General features: G+C 36.5%; 1 protein-coding gene across 1 annotated transcript in view; it reads right to left on the reverse strand.

Annotated features, from left to right (window-relative positions):
• Window positions 1-711: 711 nt before the first annotated feature.
• Window positions 712-25478, reverse strand: part of LOC150078339 (serine/threonine-protein kinase 10-like) — a 387198-nt gene continuing 362431 nt past the window's right edge. Inside the window, exons 18-22 of the mRNA XM_090385108.1 lie at window positions 22169-22293; window positions 19735-19932; window positions 11117-11242; window positions 3790-3903; window positions 712-3148 (exon numbers count right to left, since the gene is read on the reverse strand). Coding sequence (XP_090241234.1) covers window positions 2990-3148; window positions 3790-3903; window positions 11117-11242; window positions 19735-19932; window positions 22169-22293 — 722 coding nt within the window. The 3' untranslated portion in view covers window positions 712-2989. The remainder of the gene's footprint in view (window positions 3149-3789; window positions 3904-11116; window positions 11243-19734; window positions 19933-22168; window positions 22294-25478) is intronic.

Raw genomic sequence — 25478 nt, forward strand, 5'->3', positions numbered from 1 at the left:
CTAAATATTCAGAACACTATATTTCTGATAACATCTCCTTATTTAAGAAAGATATGTATGCAAAAAAATCTAGCCTCCTAACATGAAAGTGCAATTACAAATTCATTAAAATAATGTTTAAACTGATTATTGTTTCTTGATGTAACCAACTTAGTTTGGTACTCTTCATATGACTAGGGATCAGCAAAGAAATGTCAAGGCAAGTGTACATTCCAATGTTATGTTCTTTTAACTGATAAACAGAGTTCAAATTCAGTACAATTACACAACTTGTTACTTTCATGATATTTTACTCATTATCTAAGTAATGTTGCTTAGATTTCAACCAAATGAAACTGTTGTACTGGAATGAGTCCAGTACATCCACAGAATATCACAATATCCAGGAACTATGATAAAATAATGTTATCATTCTAGCTCTTTGATGGACTAAAGTAATACTTCTAGTTAAGACATTTTCCAAAAGGCCAAAATATAATGTATCCCAAATACCAGTTATTCAAGTTCTGAAGTCATACATTGTTTTTCATCAGAATGTTTATACACAGAACTGAGCCTATATAAAAAGTAACCAGCTTCAAGTCTGGGAGAGATAATGATGCTATAGCATCATTATCTCTTATTAAATTTATTAAAATATTATTAATAATTCCCTTTAGGGAGAGATAATGATGCTATAGCATCATTATCTCTCCCTAAAGGGAAAACTTTCCTTCAAGATAGATGTCATGGTTACCTCTCAATATTCTGAAATGAAGTCTATGCTTTGATCAGATTGAGGACACATCTTGTTTGTTTGGTTCAGGCTATTTTGACTGAAGATTTTAAAAATTATAACAGGTATACCAAGTTCAAAATCACATATGAAACTCAAGCTGTGCTTTAATGCAGCCTACTACCAACAAAATTTAATTCCTTCACATGAACAATTAGCTGGCAATTTTTAATGGCCTATATCATCCTTTGGCTGGATAGAAGTCAACAAATGGACTTCACCAGCACCAATGTCTCTTGAAAAGGTGATGCAATCTTGTGGCATATGGGTTGGGAACTATCAGGGTCAGTGTAGCCACAGAAAATCACTTAATAGCTCAAACTGTGCATGCAATAAAAAAAAGGAAGAAATCAGCCATTAAATATAATATTTCAAAAGTCAGATAAGTGCTCAAAGCAACTTAGTTTGAATTACTGTAGTTATTTTTAATACAAAACTATGTTAACTTTACCACATAAGAATACATGATATGAAGATATCAAAAGGCACTCTGTATACAACTTGAATGAAGTAATCAGCAGCAGTTTTCTGAAAAATAATAGATTTAATGGCTAGTTACTTCTCTCCCTCCACATTCTGGACTGTTAAATGATGTTTCTGACATGGCCATTCTTCTGCCTCCTATGATTACTACTCTAAACTTGCATTGTAGCAGCCTCCAGAAGTGCAATCACACATGCTCTTTGAGTAGATCAGGGTTCAAGCCCTGATTCCTAAATATGGTTGATCTGCCAACCAGCATGGCAGATTATGGTCCATTTCCTTCAACATGAATCACCGAGGAGGCTTCCACCCTATTATCACCTTGTTTTATACCTATGAACATTTAAGTTCAGTGATATTCACAAGTTTGTTTTTATTGGCACTATTTTTGCCCTAATATATCTTTTACAAAGATCCATGCTTTGTTTTTCCTCCAACAATTTCACTTATTCCTTGGCTTTCTGCAGTTTTTTTTTCTAGCATAAATATTCTGATGATGAAGTGTGCTGCCTTCAGGACATGAATGGTTCACATCTTTCCACTACTGTTTTTACTAATATGAAGTAAACTTAGTTCTGCATACAGTGGCTAATGTAATCAATAATTATTATTTTTGTTATAAAACTGACAGAATAAGCCAACCATTTTGTTGAGAGATGGTAATGCATTTTCTGAAAATTTCTATGCCAAACTGAATAAAAAGAATCTCTATATAAGTAAATAAAGTAGTCCTTTTGCATTTTATTCCCTATATATCCTGTGCGTCGGAAATTAGCTAAATTCTGCACGCAGTTTCATGTTAAGAGACATTAAATAACTCTTTCAATTCTTAAATAAGAATAAAATGGCTCAAAAACACCATAACTCATATTAGATAACTTCAACATTTAACAGCACTGAATTTTAACTATCCTCATACTAACACTTCTTAATACCTATAAGATTACAGATCATTTTATCATGTTGATATGCTATTTTACATTATTGTACAAATACCTCCAAACAAACTAAATATTTACAAAACTCGTGATGTGCTTCCAAAAGCACACATTTAAGTGTATTTCAGTAGCTGGAAGTCTCACCAAATTTTATATCCAGTATATGTAATCTGTTTGAATACATATATAAGTAACACTGCCCAGTCTTCTCAAAGATACATATCTGGTGCTGCATATTCACTTTCTTTTCAATTTTTAACAAAACAATTTGATATCTTAGAAATGTAGTATTTATTCCCCATAGAGTAAATGCTAATTAATATACACTGCTGCTTGGTTTAGAAGATACTTATGGACTTGTGAGATTAAAAGTTTCAGTTAAGAAAACACGAGAATAACTAACATGTATAAAAAAAAAAAATGCAAGCTGTCAAAAGTTACAGCTTCATGATAAAAATAACACCTGAGTTTCTGATCTGAATTTTTGCTGCTAAGGAATAAACAGCAATACCACTCCCACATTTTATTACAAATAATTGTTACTTGCAATTGTAGCAGAAGTGAGAGTTTTGTATATATATATAATTACATACCCTGATGTAACTCAGCTGGTTTTATTCTTGTCACCACTAATTGTGACCATTTTCATAATCCAAAAGCTAAAACACAGTGTTGTGTTTCAATATGGATTCAAGCTTGACGCAAGTCCAGAATATGTATCTCTGCTCCACTCCAAGATGATCTCAGAGGTGCATGTTGGGAAAAATGGCACCAATATATTCAAAAGACAGCATTAGTTAAAAAGTGGGAGAAAGGGTGATGCCTCAGATCCTGGAGTACTTGGTGTACAGGGAGATTCCTTATCATTTTCCACATATTCATGAAGGAAAGTACTAGTGCCATAAAATTTTTCTTGTTCTTCCTGCTGTCTTGCAAATTCTTCTTCGAGTTTCTATATCAAAAGAAAACAGCTTGTTAATATATAAAGTAAGGTAAAACCTCATAAATCTGGCAATTTTTTAAATTCACATAAAAAAAAAGAAATCCAAATAATCTAGGAGTCCCATACTTCATTGGCTGCTATTATTTCCCAATGTCAAACCATATGATGTAAATTGAAAAGCAAAAAATGCTGGCAACTGCCTTGTGAAAGTATCCTCAACATCACAAAGTTATGGTTTGAAAAACAGTAAGTGTCAGTCTTGATAAGTAATGAGAGATACACATCATGAAGTTTGATTATTATAAAGTAGTAGACACATGCTAATATGTGATAGTATCACTGATGACTCATCTTACCTGAACTTTTTTTTTGCATGTATATTTTATTATTAGTTAAAAACTAATGACCAATGTTTATTACTCAACACATTAAATATTTTAGAATTAAAAATTTATTAAACAGGTCATTAATTTGTATAATTTTCAAAATAAAGCAAACAACTACAACTTTTACCATAAGTTTTGATTTTGCATTGAGTATAATGAATTAATATCCCAAAGCAAATGAGCTTAGTTATGAGAAAAATAAAGACTTTCTTTCAATCAAGCCTGAATAAGAATACTAAAAAAGTAAAGGGTGGAAAAACTTACTTGTTTACGAGGTTTAAGGTTAGCTTTCCATTCTCGCAATTCAACATTATGCTCATCCTCTAACTGCTTCAACTTTGTTGTTTCATGTTCCATTAACATTTTACGTTTTTCATTCTAATAAAATAAAAATTGGAATGAAATTAATTATGAATTAAAAAAATATATATACATATCACTTCTTTTCTATTGCTTGAGCAATTAAATAGACAAAACAAACTATTTACCAGACAGAAAAATTAATGGCAGTGATTGTAACTATTATGCTATTAATATAGACACAAAACAGTAAATTAAGGTTACTATTTTTTTTTAAATAAAAAAAAAAAAAGCTGTTGAAGTCTATACCATTGTGAGGGCTAGAGGAAAACTGGTGAATCAGATACCAAAAGGAAGAGAGTAAATGAAAATATGAATAGGTTCCTTTTTTTTTTGTTGACAGCTACTGAAGTCAATAAAAACCACCGACAATCTTCATTTACTTCCTGACCCATGGTATTACTATTCCCCCAGGGAACTCCAAGATACTAAAAGAAGTGTGGGAGGGTTTTCTGGTTCCTAAAGTGCAAGGCTTAGTACAAGTATGCTAATTTTGGCATAAAATTTCCAAGTGTTGAACAAACAGAGTGGTCAAGTTTTGGTGCTTGGCTGTCAACTTGATTCTGAAAGCATACTGTAGTATCAACAGCTTCTGATATAAAGTGGAAGCTCAAATGCTTCCACACATTTCCAGTTTTACAAACTAAATTGGGAACATATGGGCTACTTGAGCCAATACAAAAGCCATCTTCAGCACACTGGGATTCTGGGTGGGCGAGCTGTACTCAAGTTTAGACCTCACAAGTGTTCTATACAGCTTAAGCAGGGTAGGGTCTGCTCCACACTTGCTTTCTAAGAAGATCCTTAGGATATTTATCACATTTTGATGAGAGCCTGAGCTGTTTAAAGCACTACAAAACAGATATTATTTTGAACTAGGGCACTTGTTGTGGTGTTTTCTAGTGCAAGGGCTACATAGGCCATATTGCACCTCCCAAATCCATATAAAAACTGCTTGAGCAGCAGTTATAAACAGTCATATGTTTTAAATAATGAAAGAATTCAGAGAGGTTGTTGATCTGAAATCAAACTAAAAGACGTTCGTTGGATGCTGTTGAACAAGCTACATTCTTGAATGTATGTTTTACCGTAAGTGGTTGCAAGCAGTGCACACGCAGAGAAGGATCATTTCCTGTAAGGTGGGTGTGACCTATTCGAGTTCTGGCTAAGATTACTTCGTCTTTTTTATTTTTACAAAGACTAAAAGTCCATAACTGTGGTTCAGGTTTTATTTGAAATAGCTTGTTATTTGTTTGCATTTTCCACAGAAGTGTACATAGATGTTCTCTGTATATTGTATCTATAATCAGGATATGGGACTAGATCATTTGTTGAGGCTATTTTGAAAGGATGCTTTGCAGCATCATCTGCACATTTAATTTCCTGGAATACCAGGGATCCAAGAGAAGATAAGTTTGTTGATGCTCATGTCTTATGAGCTTTAAGTAAGGAAATGTTTTTCAAAGCTAAAAGAGCACTCTATGAATCAGTATATATTATGCTTTTATTTATTGACAGCAGTAAGATGTTTTTCAGAGCAAGTTTAATGGCATGGAGCTCAGCAGTATAACTGCAACATTCCGCTAAAATGAAATTGAAACAGTTGTATTAGGGAAGACAGAGCTGCACCCACCCAATTGTAAAACTTTGAAACATCAGTATAGATCTTGGTAAAGTGAGGGTACTTTTGTATGTGAGCAAAATGCAGTTGTTGGATGTTAATATTTGCTTTAGAAACTTAACCCCATTGCTCAAAGTCAGAAGAAAGTGTGAAGGAAGTCCACAGGGGATCTGGATCTTTTGATTCTGCGTTCCAGCTTTCTGTTTGATACCAGTAGGCCGAATTGTTCTGGGTTTAACTTCATAGTGAGTTTTCCACTGCGGATCATGCAGTAGGCTTAATAGGATGAGTAGGCAGGCTTTTAATTTTAGCTGAGTAGTTCATTAACAACATCTTTCTTCTGATGCTAAGTGGAGGTTCGTGAGCCTCAACATAAAGACTTTGAACTGATGTTCTGTATGCACCTAGAACTATCCTAAGAAAAGAATGTTGGATGGACACAAGACGGGCTAAGGTGCTCTCCCTAGCTGAGTCATATACAGGTGCTCCGTAATCTAGTCGAGATCTAATTAGGGACCTATATAAGTGGAGCAGAGTATAACGATCTGCACCCAAAGATGTACTGGAGATAATCTGGAGTATATTCATATTCTTTGTGCAAGTGGTTCTTAGATATTTGATATGCTCCTGGAAGCTTAATTTCTTATCAAAAATTAGCCCTAGGAGGCAAATACTGTTCACAATTGGTAGAGGATGATTGGCCAAGTGCAACTCAGGTTCAGGATGCATTCAGTGCTTGGTGCATTTCTGCACCAAGCACAGAATGTGTGGCTTGATAATTTGTATCCATTTTGTGCCATCCATAATTCAATTTTATTAATGGATATTTGTAGATGCCTCTCAATATAGTTCATATTCTGGGAATGGCAGGATATGGTAAGATCATCTGCATAGAGATACACGTCAATGATGTTTGTGATGATGTTTATTCGTATTGCGAACAGAGCCTTGTGCGACTCCTTGTATGTATGTATGTTTGAGATAAAGCCTGCTGGTACCTAACTTGGAAAGATCTGTGCCGAAGGCAGTTTTGAATAAAATATGGTAAATGGCCTCTCATATGAAAGAATGAAGATCTCTTAGGATGCCATAGCGCCATGTGGTATCAAATGCCTTTTCTAAATCGAGGCATATCATGATGAGATGTTGATTTCTGATGAAGGCATTTCTTATGTTTGATTCAGCTTTTGTCATGAGGTCTATTGTTTGGAAAGTATGTTTTGGGATTCAAGGTATCAGTGAGTCGATGGCGAACCATTTTTTCCAGTCTTACTCAAGCAGCTGGTTAGAGAAATTGGTCTATAGTTGTTAGGAATCAAATTATCTTTTCCATGTTTAGGTATGGCTATTACATAAGAATGTCGCCAGGAACTGGGGAAAGTATGTTCTGAGAATATCCTATTGTAAAAGTTTAGCAATGAAGATAGTGATTTCTGATTGAGGTGTTGAAGCATTATATTGTAGATTCCATCAGGGCTTGGAGAGCTATTTCTTGAGGTATATATATAGATTCTTCCAGTTCAGATATTGTGAGTGGGGTAATCTGCTTTCAATAATGAGGAAAAAACTAATCAATACTTTGTTATTGACTTCTACTGCCACTACCGAGAAGTAAGAAAGGGGGAGGCAACTGCATTACAAGATCATCAAGGTCTTCCTGGGAGATGTCAGTCCCAGGTGACAAATAGAGCACACGGTTAATAAAAATCCCACTGTAAGGCAAATTGCAACAGCTTCTATGCTAGTTGTAATTAGCAAGGGCTGCACTGGGGTCTGGTTACCCACAAGGATAGCCACTCCCCCATGAGCAGGCCCATCCGCAATTCTATCCTTACGAAAAATTGTGGTGTTATGCATTGTGGGATCATCATTTGCCTTTAGATAAGTCTCCTGCAAGCAAAAGCAAACTGGCTCGTGCTTTTGCAGGAGGGCCTTGATGTCATCAGTATTTCGCCAGAATCCACGACAGTTCCATTGTAGGAATTTAGCCATTATTTTGGCTTGGTGGGTCCATCAGGCGGCTTCCGAGGTGCTGAGGGCTTACTTTTGTCAGGCTTGGGTTTATCTTTTTTGGGGAAGAAAGGACGCTGTCCCGTGTCCATTTCTTCCTCCGCAAAGAGTTCCAAGACTGAATCTTCGGGTATCTCCTTCTGCTCGACATCCATATTTTCTTGGGTACTAGGGTGGACTTCCCCTTTCTTATTCTTTTCTTTCATAATTACCTTTGTTATTTGTGGAGCATTAGGAGGTACTGATATAGGAGTGGCAGCTGATTGGTTTTCTGTGCAGGTTTTTGAGAACTTAAGAGATAACGCGCGATGGGAGTGAAAGACTCCTTTGGAGGAATGGTCATGTCCGTCTGAGTTCCGACGGAACATCTCCCTGCTACCTTCTGGGCGTAGGTGGGTTTTTTGATATTCAGGCTCTGGTATGATATATTTAGCTCTGCCTTCAGGCGTTGAATTTCTTTTTCTTCTTTCCACCTCTGGCATGCTCGTGAGTAGGCCGGGTGTTTGCCTTCACAGTTAATACAGGTGGGTTTTGCGGCTGAACATGCTGTTGTTTCGTGGTCCTTTGCACCGCATCGAGCGCATTGCAAGGACTCCACGGCAGGCCATTTGAGAATGTCCATACTTCTGGCATTTAAAACACCGTAAAGGGTTCGGAATGTATGGACGCACTGAACAATTGATGTACCAAGCTTTAATCTCGTCAGGAGGTTTAGGAGAGTTAAAAGTCAGGATAACGCTCCTGGTTTTAACAATTTTTCCATCCCTTCGCACAGTAATTCTCTTGACGGCAATAACTCCCTGGGGTTTTAATTCGGAGCAGATTTCCTCCTCGGTTATGTCAAGAAGGTCCCACTCCGAAATGACACCTCTCGATGAATTGAGTGTTCTGTGTGGTGTCACTGTTATGGGTATTCCACCGATTGATGTTACTCGGAGGAGATGTTCTGATTGCCTGTCATTTTTTGTTTCAATTAAAAGGTCTCCAGAACGAAGCCTCTTAACTGATTTGGGTGAACCTGCTAACCCATCTAACCCTTTTTTGGATAAAAAAGGGCGACATTTTACCAATCGGTGTCTCATTGGTAGAATGCATAATTAAAAACCTTGGGACAGGCCCTGATGGTAATTCGGTTCGCTGCCTCTTTTTAGCAATAATGCTATCTGATTCTTTGTCTATGGTTTCAGATAGGGACTGGGTTGGGGCCCCCTGAAGAAATAGGTTTATCAGGATTCATAGAAATTTTATTTGGTTCAGTGCCTGGGCTCCCCACCCACCACAGAGCCCAAAGGGACACCCACTACCCGGCATGCAATAAATGCGCTCGGGAGTGGAACGCCAGGGCTACCCAGACACTATACCCGCACGGCCGCCAGCCTGAATCCTGTCCCTCAGACCATGAGGGTAGGAGCGTGGCATCGACACGGTTGACCCTCGCAGGCGAGCCTACTAGCCGATTGATCCTAGCTGGGCCTTCCAGGACCACCTGTCTTGTCGAAGCAGGGGCCAAAGTGGTGTATTGAAGCTGGGCCCCTCAACCACCAGGATCCCCCTTTCCGAATTTCAACGGGTCGCAGCGCACGGCAAACACGCCGGATTCCATTGATGTAAGCCTGGAACCTGGGCTGTGGGCGTTGGATCCCAGTGATGCTAGTCTGGAAGTCCAGCAGCGTCACTGGGAGGTCCCCTCACCACGTACAGGTGCCCACGTCGAGGGGTCATCTTGAAGAAAAATGCAAACCATTTTCTGATGGTCAATTCATCAAAGATGCATTTTTAGAAAATTTTAAGAACAAAAATGAAATTAAAAGTGCTCTTCAAGATCTGCAGTTATCTCAAAATACTATGATGCGACACATCGAAAAACGAGTAAAAATGTGAGCGAACAATTACGTGCTCACATTGCTAATTGTGTGTCCTTTTCTTTACAACTGAATGAATCTACAGACGTCAGTGATACAGCCCAATTGATCGTTTTTATTCGTATGGGTTTCGACGATTCTGCCACTAGAGAAGAACTAGAGGTCCAGATGGAGCTAAAGCAATGACAGGACATCGCATTGTGCCAAAAGGATTATGAATTCCCAGATTTTTTGAGTTACCACTGTATCATCCACCAACATGTGTTAACCAGCAAAAGATTAAATACTAAAAGTGTTATGGACATAGCTTTCAAAATCATGAATTCCATCAGAGGACAATCTCTTCAAAGGAGACTTTTCAAAATGCAACTCGATGAAAATTAACCAGATCTGATTTTACCCACAGATGTGAGGTGGCTGAGTCAGAGTAAGTCTCTACAGAGATTTCGAAATTTGTTGATCAAACTTTTTTGGGAAGATGATTATCAGCAGCTACAAGATACGGAGTAGTTGTGTGATCTGGCTTTTTTGGAAAATTTTACAGTAAATTAAGTGATCTGAATTTGGAATTACAAGGAAAAAATAAAAAATGTGGGTGACATGATTCATAGTATTTCTGCATATAAATATCAATTTTTGGCAATGACTAAAGATCTCAAAGAAAAAAAATTCAATCATTTTCAAAAATATCCTGTTTCTGAAATTGAGAAAGTTGTGGGTGATTCTGAAACCAGATTCAGTGATTTTAAAACAATTAAAGACATTGTTCAATATATTTCTTATCCATTTAATGTCGACTTAGATATGAAACAAATTGCAAAAAAGATCGCTGAGATTTTTCATATGGAAGAAAAAAAATAATACTTGAAAATGAAATGATTACATTGCAAAACGATATCTTCCTAAAAGCCAGATCATCAGAAAAAGACTTTTGGAAATACGTTTGCTGAGAAAAGTACTCAAATGTAAAAAAATGGAGTAAACTTTTAAATTCCTGTTTCAGTTCCACATATCTACTTTTACGGACTTGCATACAGTACATTCTTTACGGTTGGCCTTATCACAGTATATCTCTGATTTTGAAAGCTTGGCAGATGACATCACAAACTTTGCATAAATTAAAATTTCAAATACGTATGAATTTATAAGCAACATTTTTCAATATGTGATTAACTTTTTTAACCAAATGCAATGAAATTCTTGAGATAGTAGATCGCATCACAAATTAACTTGGCCACCCCTGCATTAGATCATGTTTATTTTGTTTAATTATAATATATAAGTAATACTGATCATATGATAATAGTAAATAAAACTGTATTTATTAAATACAGCAGTGTATTAGCAAATTGTTAAGCAGAATACAAAATAACCAAAAACAACAAAGGCTTATCTGCAACTTGTATTGAGTGCCACCATGTTTGTTACCGTTACAGGTGCTCCCACAGATGTTTAAACATTTCACCAAAATGCAAGTATTTCATAGAAAATAAAAAATGCACAATATGTTGGGTTTTTTTTAAGGAGCATTAGCAACTAAGGCCATATTGCTCCGGGATATGCGGTGGTCATTCCCTGACCTTTCCACATCCTCCGTATTTGGTGGTGATGGGCTCGAACCCCAGTCTAATCAAGAAGCGTGTGCTATGCACTGCTGCTCCTTCCCACCTGGCTACGGAGGCACCGCACAATATGTATAGAGTAAAATAACAAATCCAACAAAGCTTAATAATGTTACCTGTAACTGTTCTAGTTCTTTTATGGTTGATTCAGCTGAAGCTCTCATATCTTCTAACTGCCTTTTTTGTTTTTGTTCTTGACGTTGTTGTTCAGCTTTATAACGTTTCCGCTCTCCTTCTTGAAACTAGAAATTTTAAATCATTAGTCAGTAGTAGAAAAAAATGTGACTTTTTTAATTTTCAAAATGAATAGTACTTAAATGCTTAATGCATTCTATTTCAGACAGGGTAGGAAATTTCCCCTTTGTCATACTTATAGGTTTCTGAAAATATACTGCTGCTGTGAAGCTTGAATATTATAAATCTAGCAATGCATCTATGAGTGTTATAGAAAACTATGCATAGCAAGTGTAAATATATTATTTTTTTCTTCAATTTTTAAGGATTAAAATATTGTTATTCTTATCTCTATTTTCATGCCCCTACAAAAATAACATAACTTGGAAAAAATCCTCTGCAGCTGTAATGAAGCTTTCAGGAATCTATGGTGTTTCTCTTGTGGCATGCTAAGGGGTATTAGCCAAGATTTCCAAAAGCCTCATTGTTATATTTTCCTATAGTTACTGGATGATGCTATATTCAAATTATATAAGACAAACAAGTGATTCTTAGAATTGGATGAAGCATGCTTAATCATTTCTTGTTGTTGACCTGGTTTTATCAGACGTTTTAGCATTTTTCAACACATCACTTCTTTACAATGAACTTGTAACCTGAGAATATGGTACTAAAAGACAGGTTGATCGGTTAAATTGCAGTTTTTGGTGGTTAAGTTGGCATATTCATTTCCAGCGCCCAACATTGTTTTGCTTAACATTGTATCATTAAAACATTTAAGCAGAGACAAAGGAAGTGTCTGAATCAGCCTGACAATTTCTGCTGTGCACACATTGTGTGTGTGTGTGTGTCGGGAGTGGACAGATAACAACAAAAATTCAGGGGAAGAAAATCTACAGTATCACTTAATGTGCAAATTCTTTGCATTTTGTTTGCTGGAGTAGCGAACAGGACACAACTTGGGCTTCACTTATGTGCTGTTTTAGTTGCACCACAAACTAACTGGAAAAATTAAAACTATGCCTTTTGCTGTTTCTATGATTCACTGAGAACCATGCAACCATATTGATGATTGTTATTTTTGTATGACAGAAATATCAGGGATGTCAAGAAAAAGCCAGCACAGCATCATATATGTGAACATATCATCTGCAATAAGACTTATTCCATATAATGAAGACCTTCCTTCCCCCAAAATCATGGGAAGCAATGATGAATATAGCAAAATTTCTTATGTTTCAGACTTTGTTAGATATCCACTTCAATGATTTACTAACAATCAGAAAATTATAACACACTGCACTTAATTAAGCAAAAAGAGCTGAATGACTTTGGTTTGTGATTTAATCTTAACTAAAAAGAAAGAACTCCTTGGTTCAACAGTGGCAGTTACTTGAAAAGATTATATTGAAAATGTCACAAAGCACTTTCAAAATATTTCGTTATGCAAGATGACATGTTTCTGTAAAGATAAAAGTGGTATTCTGAATGAACTGGCATTAAACATAATCCTAATGAGTAGCATACAAGGTACATTCAAAAATTCCCTGGAATTTTACTGTAAAAGTTTATCAAGTAAAAAGTTGGGCTTATTAACTTAATCACCTTCAAAGTATCTTCCTTCTGCACATGCACACACACTTGCTCCATTGGTCTTCTCAAGCTTAGAAGCATTCCTTAAAACCATGTTTTTTTAGTGCATGTAATTTTGGCATTGTCTTTGATGTCATTCACTGTAGGGAAACGATGATCAAAGAAAATGCTGAAGCGGCCTTATATGTGCTAAAATAGGCAAAGACCCAACTCTCAACCCCAGTGACCATTTTTCTTAGGAGAAACAGATCTCGAGTAAATTTTTCAAATAAATCACCCATGATGGCTTTCCCTGTAGTTCATCTGACAGCAAGTGTGGAACAAATTTTGTACACAAGCGATGCAATCCTAAATTTTGGGTCAGGATTATGCATGCTGAAACAAACAAACAGCCCAATTTCATGAGTAATCTCAATGACAGTCATTTGCCTATCATTTCACATGAGTTCCTTCACTTCAGTGACGGTGCCTCCATAGCCAGGTGGGCAGGAGCAGCAGTGTGTAGCACACGCTTCTTGATTAGACCGCGATTCGAGCCCATGGCCACCAAATATGGAGGATGCGGAAAGGTCAGGGATTGACCACCGCATAACTCCGGAGCAATATGACCTTAGTTGCTAATGGTCCTAAAAACCAAATAACAAACAAACAAACTTCGGTGACAATTTAGTTGTTTTATGACACTGAAGTTCATCCACTGCAAGATTCACCTTCCAGTGTTTCCTGTCTGTTTTTTAAACTGGCTAAACACTCATAAACCGCTGTTTTCTTCAAAGCGTCATCTCCTTAAACTTTCTATAATTATTATTATTATTAACCATATGGTGCAAGGAAGAATGATGATATCCAGCTCAGGACTCCGGGTGTGCCAAGCTCGTACTCACCAGATGTGAGCTCCTGGCTGTAGTGTCTCTGTAGCAATTTTTCCAAATTATATAAGAACTTGATGTTAGGATGCTGTTCAAAAGGTAACATTTTTCAATCAATCGGCTGTGATACATGATGTGGTTGAGCCAGTTCCAACTTGGCATATGTGTGCACCAAGGTTAACGTCAATGTTAATGTCAATGTATGGCTGCAGCGCAAACCATTTAAAAAACAGCATGCAATTAAAGAAACATTGTGAATGTTCTTTATTTACTGATGCCTCAAAAGTAGTTTAAAGGCAGTTTTGCTATACAATGTGAATAATGTATTCCATTAGTTTATATAAGTAGCATTAGCAGCGGCATGTGATGCAAGAAAGCAAGCTTATTCAGCATCAGCCAAAAAAACACCTTCCCATTTCACCCATCCATATCACTCCAAAAGTTTGTCCAGTTCTTCCTTGAATTTATTTAAGCTATCAACTTCCACAATGAGATGGAAGTTTGTTCCAGCAATCTTCTACCCCCCGGGCTAAATGATGAATTTGAAGGGCTGATCAAGACATCAAAGGCAGATATTGTTGGGATATATCAGACATGGTGTCACACAGATATAAGCAGTGCAGAATTGGAATTTGGGGAGTACAATGTGTACAGAAAGGATACACAGGGTAGGAAGATAGGAGGGGTTATGCTGTTAGTTAAGAAATACAAAATCTAACAAAGTGCATCCAGTTGACATGGGTGGAGATTGCAATGTCGAGTCAGTTTGGTGTGACAAACACTGGGAACGGAAAAATGAGTGGAGTGTGTTATAGGCCTAATGACTGAAAGAACAATTGTGCAGGGATATAGAGTGGGCCAATAAATCAGAATGTCTTGTAATGGGGGGGGTTAACTTTCCAGATATTGAATGGAAAATGTGGATTGGTCACTCGCAAGCTAGCAAGACTTTTTGTGGATTTATTGGAGGATTGTTTTCTACAGCGTTCGAGGGGCAACCAGAGAGGATAATACTCTTGATCTGATTATCAGCAGCGATGATGCATGCATTAGGAATTTGCAGATAAAGGAACCACTAGGTGACAGGTTGTTGGGTTTTTTAGGAGCATTAGCAACTAAGGCCATATTACTCCAGGGATATGCGGTGGTCACAGGCTCGAACCCAGGTCTAATCAAGAAGAATGTGCTACTCCTGCCCACCTTGCTACGGAGGCACGTATTAGGTGACAGTGATCACAGTCTACTGATGTGGGGATTTACTTAAGGTTTTTAGGAGCATTAGCAACTAAGACCATATTGCTCCGGGGTATGTTGTGGTCATTCTCTGACCTTTCTGTATCCTCCGTATTTGGTGGTCACGGGCTCGAACCCCGGTCATTCAAGTAGCATGTGCTACGCACTGCTGCTCCTGCCCACCTGGCTATGGAGGCACCACCTAAAGATGTAATTACCATCAAGGGTAAAGTGAAGGGTTTTTATTTTAAAACAGCAGTTATCAGCTGCTTTAAGTGGGATTGAAGATAATGATGATAGTGCTTTGTGGCATTTGAACCCATTTGGAACCATACAGGCAGCTCCTGTATGAAAGGAGGAGGCAGGAAAAACAACAAAGCTATATAGCTATTTTAAGCCAGTGCAGAAGAAAGAAAAGCAGGACAATGAGTCACACCCTTCTACAACGAGTGGTTGGTTGATATGTTGTTTAATGGCACAAGGGCTACTAAGGCCATATTGTGCCCGATTCTATTTTGTAGTGCAATTACCAGTTAAAATGTGTTAAATAATCCTGTCTGCTTCAAGAAAACAAAGAACTCAAATAGATTTGCATCGTCTCCAATTAGATAAGGTAATGTTAAAGGTTCTTGCAGATGTGAAAGTGATGTGAAAATTGTGTTTCGTTAATTATTATCATGGTTGCAATCTATTAGAATATGCTTCACTGTAAGTGTAGACTGATAATATGCACAAATAGGTGGATCTTCCCAAATGAGTAGATAAATATGGGTTAGATGCTTGTGGCCAATATGCATCCTAGTGAGGATCACCTCTTGCCTATTTGATCGTATACTTGATGGCCACAACTTAGGTTCCTGTTTAAATTGAAGCAGCTTATTGCTGCCCTGAGCCTGCCAGATTTGCAACCGTTGCTCTTCACACACATTTTTTATGACTGATTTGTAGTCTGTATATGGCACTTGGTAGTTAGGAGAGCTTGCAATGATTGGATGTTTAGCAACTTGATCTGCATATTCATTTCTTTTGATGCCTACATGACCTGGTATCCATCAGAAAGTAACTGATTGGTTATCAGCTTGTAATGCAATTATCTGGGATCTGATTTTCTTCAATACAGGGTAGATTGGCTTGGATGGATTTTTCAATGCTGTTATTGCACTCAGAGAATAAGAGTGGATCATAGTTTGCTTACTGGACAGATTAATCACATGATCCAGAGATATTTTAATCACCCACAGTTTAGCAGAATAGATGCTGCATTCCTTTGGCAGGGACACAGAGCTAGAAAAAATAGAAGAAACTGCCACTGCAACCACTGTCACACTTGTTTTTGATCCATCAGTATATATTTGAAACCACAAGAATTTTTAGCTACATGAGCAGCATGGAGTTTCCTGATGGTGAGATCTGCTGCTTGCTTTTTCCCCCATTGCTGGAATGAGACATCACAGACTGATGTATAATCAGACCATGGAGGGTCATGTGTGCTTGTTTCCTGAAAGATATTACCCATGTCTAAATTCCAGCATTGTGTTAACATAGCAGCCTATCCCAATTGGCTTGTTTTCATTAGATTTGTTCTGATAAAAGGTGGTCCAATGGGGCTCAAATAAGTATGGCATGATAGGATGAAAGGGAAGGCTCCGTATTTTTGCTGCATAGTTGAGTAGCAACATTTTCCTCCGAAGATGGAGTGGAAGTTCTTGTGCCTCTATATATAGACTCTGTACAGGGGATGTTCTGAATGCTCCGAAAGCAGTCCTTAGAGCACTGTGATGGATAGTGTCTAGCCAAATTAGTGTACTTTTCCTGGCAGTCATACATTGGAGCTCCGCAATCCAAGTGAGATCGGATTAATACCCGATATAGTCGAAGCAGAGTGTATCGGGGGGGGGGGGACCCCATGTTGAAGATCTCTGAGGATATTTAATTTTTTCAAGCAAGTGATGTGTTGTAAGAAGTTTAATTTATTATCCAGGATTAGGCCAAGAAATCTAATACTATTTGAAAGAGGTATGGTGAAATTTTTAAGTTTTAATTCAGACTCAGGGTGGATCTTTCGTTTTTTACAAAAATGAATACAGCTGGATTTTTGTGTATTGACACAAAAATGTAAGGACAGAACCTTACAGGTTAGTCATCGAAATGTTCTTTCGATAATCCATATCCAGGAGGGGGTGGTCCCCTGAAACAATAAGTTATTTTGAGTCCTACTCTATTTTTAATAAGAATAAACAATATCATCTGTGATATTCCAAGCACAGTAGAATTATATCACTGTGCTGATGACCTCATGATCTCATGCCAAGGGAAAATTATGAATTCTATCAAGGGACAGCTTCAGATCTCAATTAACAATATTGAGCTGTGGATGTCTCGCAGTGGCTATCACTTATCAGCACAAAAATCCAACTGTATTCATTTTTTTTACAAAAATGAAAGATCCACCCCGAGCCTAACTTTTTATTTTTTTAATGTATTACTTAACAGACTGAACTTTTTTTTTTTTTTTTTGAGTGTTCTGCCCCATCCCTATTTTTCTCATAAGCCCTGTTGTTTTTAATGCATGAAATAACATAACATGGTGAATTTTAGGAACACATGTACCATGTTATAACAGAACTGACTGTATAGTGCATGCTGATTGTTGTGATCATTTCATAATTCAGTTAAACTGATAACAATAACCAACAAAACAATATGACTATTCAGTGCTGTTTCTGAAGCAGAGTAGAAATGTGTACATAAAAAGGTGAAAGAGCCAGTAAGAAAACATCAAAATCAAACAATACAAAATACTTTAATTGGCCAATACTAATAATACTACTATTTAGTATTAGTATTGACAAATGATGCAAGAAAGCAAGCTAACACAGCATCAGCAAAAAAAAAAAAAACCATTCCAACAGTTTGTCTATTCATTCAAGCCATTCACTTCCACAACATCAAATGAAAGTTTTTCCAGAGATCAACCATCTGCTGGCTAAAGACAACTTCTGCACAACTATTCTTTTGCAACCATCCTTCCCCAATTTGAATTTATGCCCCTCATGTGCATAGTCTCAGGAAGACGAAAAATCCCATCAGTATTGAGCTTGCCCGATCTATTCAAAGCCTTAAACACCTCAATCAGATTTACCGTGCAGGTGCCCAATCTCCAGATGATGCAATTTGCAGAACTGAAGCCTTTCTTGGTAAGAGCATCCCTTTGTTACCCTAAACAATCTAAAATGAGGTCTCCTGACCTGTATGCAGTACTCAAGGTGTGATCTGACAATTGCCTTGTGCAATGGAATAATCACCTCCTTATCCCTGTTGGCAAAATTCCTGTATATCATTTGACAAAACCCCATGTGCTGTCTTGGCATCCTGTCTGCAATGCTCAGAGAACTTCATATCTAACTGCACAATTACCTCTAGGTCTGTTTCATTTTCCACTACCCTGAGTGTAGTGCCATACAGTTGGTAAGTTAATTTGGGATTACTGCTGCCCATATGCAGTACTTTGTATTTGTCGATGTTAAACATATTTTATTTTTTTCTCTTATTTGTAATTATCGAAAGGTTACATCTGGTAGAAATCTTATGATGGGGAATAACAGAACTATTCCTCATGCTTGACACTGTCACAGTTTTTATTCAGCTTTTTTGCATAATATCAAGATATGTTATTGTTAGTTTGGGGATTTATTGGGTGCAGCGACACCTATGGGCATAGTGTGCCATACATATGATAAGTAGTTAGGCTATTTCCTGTCAGATAGAGATAATTGCCAAAAATAGTACCAGAAAGTTAGTTTTTAACTAGCTAAAGAAGGTGGTATACATTAATCATTTTGAGAAAGGTATCAAGAGATGAGGGAAGTGAATTTTTTTTTTTTGGAAAGTGTAAAATTCAGTCACTCATTCCTGACACTAAAGGAATATACAACCAGATGATTTTACTGGGCTCATCTACTGCATTCTGTATATGTTGCAAATGCAATGTAAATAGCTGGATAAAATTTTAAGAATTTTAGCTACAGTAAGTCAAGGGAGCCACAGGGTAACAGAGGTTAATTTGTAAGAAAAAGTTCTGAATTGCTAGGTGCAAAAATTAAGCTTGCACAAATAAAAGCAAAATTTTTAATTTCAGTGAACTTTACTTTACAATAACTCATTTACTATTATTATAACTCATTCAGCAGAGATGTTGTTCTTGTAGTACAGTTTTAGGAGCATCAGTGACTAAGGCCATATTGCTCCATATATATACTGTCTGTAATTTATTATTATTGCACTTGTTCTGAGGTTGATTTTCTGTTTGCTGGACGAAACACCAGACTTTCCTGGAGAAAACCATGCTACCCTTGCCTGAGATTGACTGACTCAACCACGTTATGAAAAAAATCCATAAAAATTCATCCCTTCATCGACAGGAGTCAAACCCAGGTCTTTTCCACCCCATGAGGGGAGGACAGCGATTCTACCAACTGGGCTACCCACGAGGCCTTTTGACCAGAGGAGAGTTGTATTATGACATCATATTATTATTAAGACTCATCCAGCACAGCAATTTGCAGATGTCATACAAAGAGCTGGATAAAATTTTAAGGACTTTAGATAAAGCAAATCCAGACAACCCATGGGTTGACAGAGTTTGCACAAATAAAAGCAAAATTTCTAATTTCATTAACTTTACTATTACGATGAACTCCAGATTTTTTATTTATGCATCCCTTAAAAGTTCTGTTCACAAAAATAATCCTATTATATACTCTACACCAGATGTACCATATAACTATTTTAAATTGGGCATGTGCTAAAAAAAGAAAAACTTCTTTGGAAGAAATTTAGTTTTTTGACAGAAACAATCAATTTACCTTCCTTAGCTTTTCTCTTTCTTCATCTGGAGACTCTGAAAGGTTGGCCATACTGATTCGTAGACTTTCTTTAAACATCATTTCTCTTGTTTTCATTTCTGATCGAATTCTCTTTGGTAACTGCCGTTTTTCAATAGACTGCCATTTTATCAATTCTTCTTCTTTTCGAACATTCATTCTTTTAACTTGTTCCAGCTCCTAAATAAAACAAAATATTTATGAGCCAAATGAGATCTGTGTGCAATATCAATGATACATTTTGATCATAATATATAACTATAAATCTGAAAATGAAAATAATCTTTCACTACTTTTCAATATTCTTATGAATTCACAGATATTATTAATGGAAAGTGGCATTTCCTCATATGTGCTATTTTAATATCAAATATATGGAGAAAGGAGGTTGGTTGTTTGTTTTGTGTTTTAATATCACATTGACAATAAATGCCATAATGTGCCAAATCCAGTTTTAAAATAGGCCTGGGTAAAAAATTCAGGATAAAAATCTTTCAAGCTAAAAGTGGTTATACACTCATGAGTCAAACATTATGATCACCTGTCTCCATGAGTGGATGCATCCCAAATACCTAGTAATGATGTCACCAACCAGTGCAGCATATATTATGACAGCATAGGTAGTGCCTGTCGGTTGGTCATAGTACAAAGCCCATGCAATGGGAAATTATTTGTGAGACTAGGAAGATGGGGGACAACATCTCAGCAACTGTAGGAATCAGTTCAAGGGCTGCCATAGTGAAGGTGTAGTGGGGATGGTTCAGAGAGGAAAACCAACCATCTAATATGCTGGGATGGGAGACCACATCTGGTTGACAATTGAGGTGAATGACCATTGGCGCATTCTGTCTGGAACAACAGATGGCTTATGATTTCTCAGACTACAACCAATGTGCACAGACACATTTCTGAGAACACCATTTAGTGGGTGCTCCTGTGGACAGACCTATGGAGTAGGTAACCTGTTCATGTGCCCATATTCAGTGACTGCTGTTGACACAGTCACCGAACACACTAACTGAGCAGAATAAAAAAAAAATAAAATAGAAACAAATAAATATTTAAAATAAATAAATAAATAAAGCAGAAAACTTTAAAACAGCTCCCAAACTGCTGTTCATTGCATTTCATGATGATGTGTAATTTTTGTTTGGCAGCATATGTCCTACATTAATCAGTTACCATTAATGTATAAAAAAAGCCCAGGAACAATTCAGACAGTGCACAAACACAGTTTGGGAGCAATTTGTCCAATGCTATATTTCTAATCAAAGTGTGTTCGTTTTTTGATTCCGAAAAGTTGGGAGTGTGTGTACATTCAAATTTTGCTTGCATTATCTATATCAGTGATGCCATGTTTCAGATATTCCTATAATCTTAGCATTTGATGATTTAATCAATACGTCAAATTCATTTACTACACTCCTAAGCATTAGTGAATATGTAAGTGTACATGGACCTGCTTGTGCTGTTAGTAATGCTAATACAGCCCATGTATGTTTATATACATAGAAGTCCTATGTGGACTTCATTGTAATCATCATCACCCCTAGCTTTCAAGGCTATTATACGTCCAAATAGCAGCAATGTAAAAATCAACTTCGCCTCTGGTTATTGTTAATATTAGACTATTACCCCACCAAACCACATTCCCTTGATAGAATCAAATATTCGTGCACCCCTTCTATCCAAGTGTGTTCCAATGGTATAAAAACAGTACTTTCTGCTAATAAGTACAGGACATACTGTGAAAAATCCTATTTCATGAGCCCTGTACAATCTTTCCTGGGCATAAGTGAATGCCCAACTGTCATGCCTTGGTATAACAGACACTAATTTAGTCCTAATTTGCAGTTTTTTCTCAACATCACCTCCTAACTATGAAGTAAAGCCACAGATTGTTTATTCTTAATATCATTAATATCTACATGCAAAAAAAAAAAAAAAACACCCACTTTGTGAGCCCTTAAAAGGAACTTCAATATCACCAACTTTTGCTCCTGGTAGACACCCTGTTACTATTTCATTTATCCTTAATGTTTAATATTTCACTAACAACAGTCACCAAGAATAACTACCTCCTGTGGGATCAGTGTCTTCTGCTCTTAGTGATTTCACGTAGATAGAATGCAAAATGGAAAATTTTATGAAACAGAACTCTCATTAACAAAACATCAGACTGTTAATAAACAAGTATGTACATAACATTACTGATGTGTATGAGGAACTGGAACAACATTCCAGTATGGTGTAATCTGAGAACTGGTTAAGTAGTTGAGCACTTAATGATGCTAAAGTTAATTTAGCAAATGAAACAGTGGCCAAAGAAGAAGAGAGAAGATTAATTACATATTTTAAAAGGGAAAAAAAAAGTTATAAAAATCACTAAATATGTAACTAGCTTAGGTTGGCATACCTTTTCATGTCGCACAAGCATCTGATGTCGTTGTAGGAAAAAAATATCCTTTAACTGACGTTTAGCCAACTGATGCTTCTCTTGCATGTGTCTTTCTTCTAATTCCCAAATAGCTGCTTCACGAGCTGAAGAAACAAATTTTTTGAAAACTGCCATTATAAAAATAAACTAAATAATGAAAATCTCGACAGTAACATTAAAGAAGTGTTCATCATTATTTCACTTTGCACACTGAAGTCATTATGATCATCAATTTTGAAAAGTGTGCAGTTACCATTAAGATAGTATTTTATGCACATGACTTGTGAAGAGATATATTACAAATATAGTTATGGCTGAAATATTTTTTCTTGCTGAGTTTTGATGTTGGCAAATTCACTTGCCATCTCTTAAAGACCTTCACACCTTCCATTAGGTTGGAATTCAACTTGATTATATCTCTGAGCAAAAATTATGATAGTTAATATAGCCAGACTATGCATATGCACAAGTTCACCAAACAAACTAACTGCATAGTACTGTTTCCTAGGCAAAAGCAGAATGGGTAGTCATGCTTGCACTCTTATTACAAACCAATGAAAATCTGGGTGATTGGTTGAATAATGAAAAGATCCACCTATATGTGAAAAACACTAATGGGTAGGGAAAGTTTTTGAGATGTATTATTAGCATCCCATAAACAATATCTTTTTCAAAAAGTCTAGTATTGTTTATAAAGATATAGACAAGCAAGACCTACTGATGTATTAAGAGGTAAAGAGGCAGAGACTATAGATGTATTAAGAAATAAACAAAGATTGGCTGAGCCTGAAATAATACATGCATATATTGGATAAATCTGTTCTATAAAGAACATATTTATTTAGTGTGAAGCCTATTCACACAATGCACTGATTGGATGAGGAAACAGATCGAAGGAGGGAAACATATAGAAAAACGTCGATAATTTAAAATTCTGGGACAAAAATATATCTGCTTCAATTTAAATGGGTTTGAAGTATCAAACAAAATAAGAACACATTGGTATTAATCAAGAGATAACTTTCTGTCAGATACTGCACTAACTAATACTGCAGATAATTTTTGCAATTCTCTCATTTAAAATGTTAGAATATTTTATTTCACTTTGGTACACCTTAGGATTAGTTTTGGCTATTCGGCAAGGAGGCCAGAAGTTTTCAAAGCACTAGTAAAGATAAATAAATAAAAGTAATGTATAAAAACCAATAAACCAAAATAATTTCCTCTACATGCAGCAATTTAACTAACAGAGAAAAATAACAACTGTATTATAAAGAAATTCAATTCTTTTTTTATTTAATGTAAAACAAATATCAAGTTCTATTTTAGCTACTATTACTGGTCATGCAGCTTGATGTGTTTCAGCTGTATTTTGAAAATAAGTGTTGTGATGTCCATTATTTATAATTATACACAGCTGCTAAAGAGGCAGTATCCAGGCAAGTGGGAGAGGGCAATATTCTCAATCTGATTGTCAGCAGCAGATGAAGGACCCACTAGGAGGCACTGATCACATGTAATGATGTGGGATTTGCTTAAAGGTGTAACTGCTGTCAAGGACTTTACTTTTGTAATGGTGCCTACAGTGGTTTCAGAGAGTTTTAGAATTCTCTGCAGTGGAATCAAGCGGTGAAGTTATCAAAGAATGCTATTAGGCATTTTATACCAACTAATACAGTTCAAGGCACAGACCTAATTGTATGTCAAATGAACTGATAACACTCATGACAGTGAAGAAAATTGCATGTTATCCATATAAATTATCAGGTGATATAGATACTTGCAGTAGATATAAACTAATCTACAATCAAGTCACAAAGGAGGTTAGGCAAGCTACAGTAGATAAAGAAGCTTCTGGAAAAGAGTGCAAAGAAAAGCAGTAAAAACTTTTTACTTATCTAAAACAGTAAAAGGAAGGAGTGGGCAGTTTGCATCTATACTTGCACAGGGTGAATTTTTTAGGGATGGGGATGCCAGAAGTGTATAAAATTCTAATAGGAAGCTTAATGATTTTCTTAGAACTGACAGAAGAAAAATTGGTGAAGCTGAACATAAAGATTGCCTGGGGTGAATGGGATTTGACCAATAATGTTAAAGGGGGTAGCAAAAGAGGTAAGAAAATGTTTAGCCATAATTATGACAGTATCCTTGGATTCAGGAGAGATCCCTATGGACAGGATATGTGCAAATATATCCCCAATTCATATCAGATCAAAGGAAGACGTGAGTAATTACAGACCTATTAGCTTGACTTCTGTTCTAAGGAAAATAATGGAGTCACTGGTTTAAGAAGTAATAAAGGATTGTCTAGCTTATACTGCATTCACAGCATGGATCTGTTAAGATGCAATAATAATAATAATAAAATTCTTTAATAAATTAACTGGTATGCATTTTTGATTCCCTGCACAGATAACCAGAGGAAACTTACAAAACATTCAACTATATAAATGATCAATCACAAAAATACAAAGTAACCATTAAAGACAAAATATCTGAACAGAGAATTAATCATAATATAAAATGACATCGACATACTAGGACCGGCACTTGTAAACCTGTCCTTTACATACAGTAAGATAGCCCAAGATGTCAATCGCCCATAGGTCCAAGTCGATGTTGAGCAAGTTGAGTGTCCAAAGTCACATTTGGGAAGTGTCTACTGAAACTCTGGAGCCTTGAGCACAAAGACGGAGTACTGCAAAGGTGTCTTCCTGGCAAATGGCAACCAACTGTGTTCCAGATGTTCTTTTTGTCTCCAATCTGATTGGATGCTATAACACTAACAAAGGAACTGGGTGCAAAGAATAATTCTGACATCATATCCTTAGATTTCAGAAAAACTTTTGATACTGCTGCACATAAAAGACTATTTTTAAATTGGAGCAATGTGGCTGCTATGGATAAAGGGATGGTTGAGTCGGAGAAGACAGGGGGGTGGTTATCAATGGACACTGCTCTTCTTGGACTAATATTGTTAGTAGTTCCCAAGGTTTCAGTACTGGGCCCATTGTAGTTGTTTTCTATATTTCTATATCAGGCATTATATCTCATTATATTATATTTCATCATATATCTGCTTAACACTACAGATGAAACAAAGATTAGCACAGTAGTTAATCACAGTAATCAGGGTATGCTAATGCAACAAGATGTAGACAAACTAGGCAGAAAGGCTGAGAAGTGGAAATTAAAGTTTAATAGTGACAAATGTGAGGCAATTCATATGGGGAGCAGTAATCTAAGACTGATGTACCAGCTCTGATACCACATTCAGAGCAGTGGAGAG

Source organism: Mastigoproctus giganteus, chromosome 11, assembly GCF_048544385.1.
Source record: "Mastigoproctus giganteus isolate SK-2022 chromosome 11, ASM4854438v1, whole genome shotgun sequence".
NCBI classification, from domain to species: domain Eukaryota; kingdom Metazoa; phylum Arthropoda; class Arachnida; order Uropygi; family Thelyphonidae; genus Mastigoproctus; species Mastigoproctus giganteus.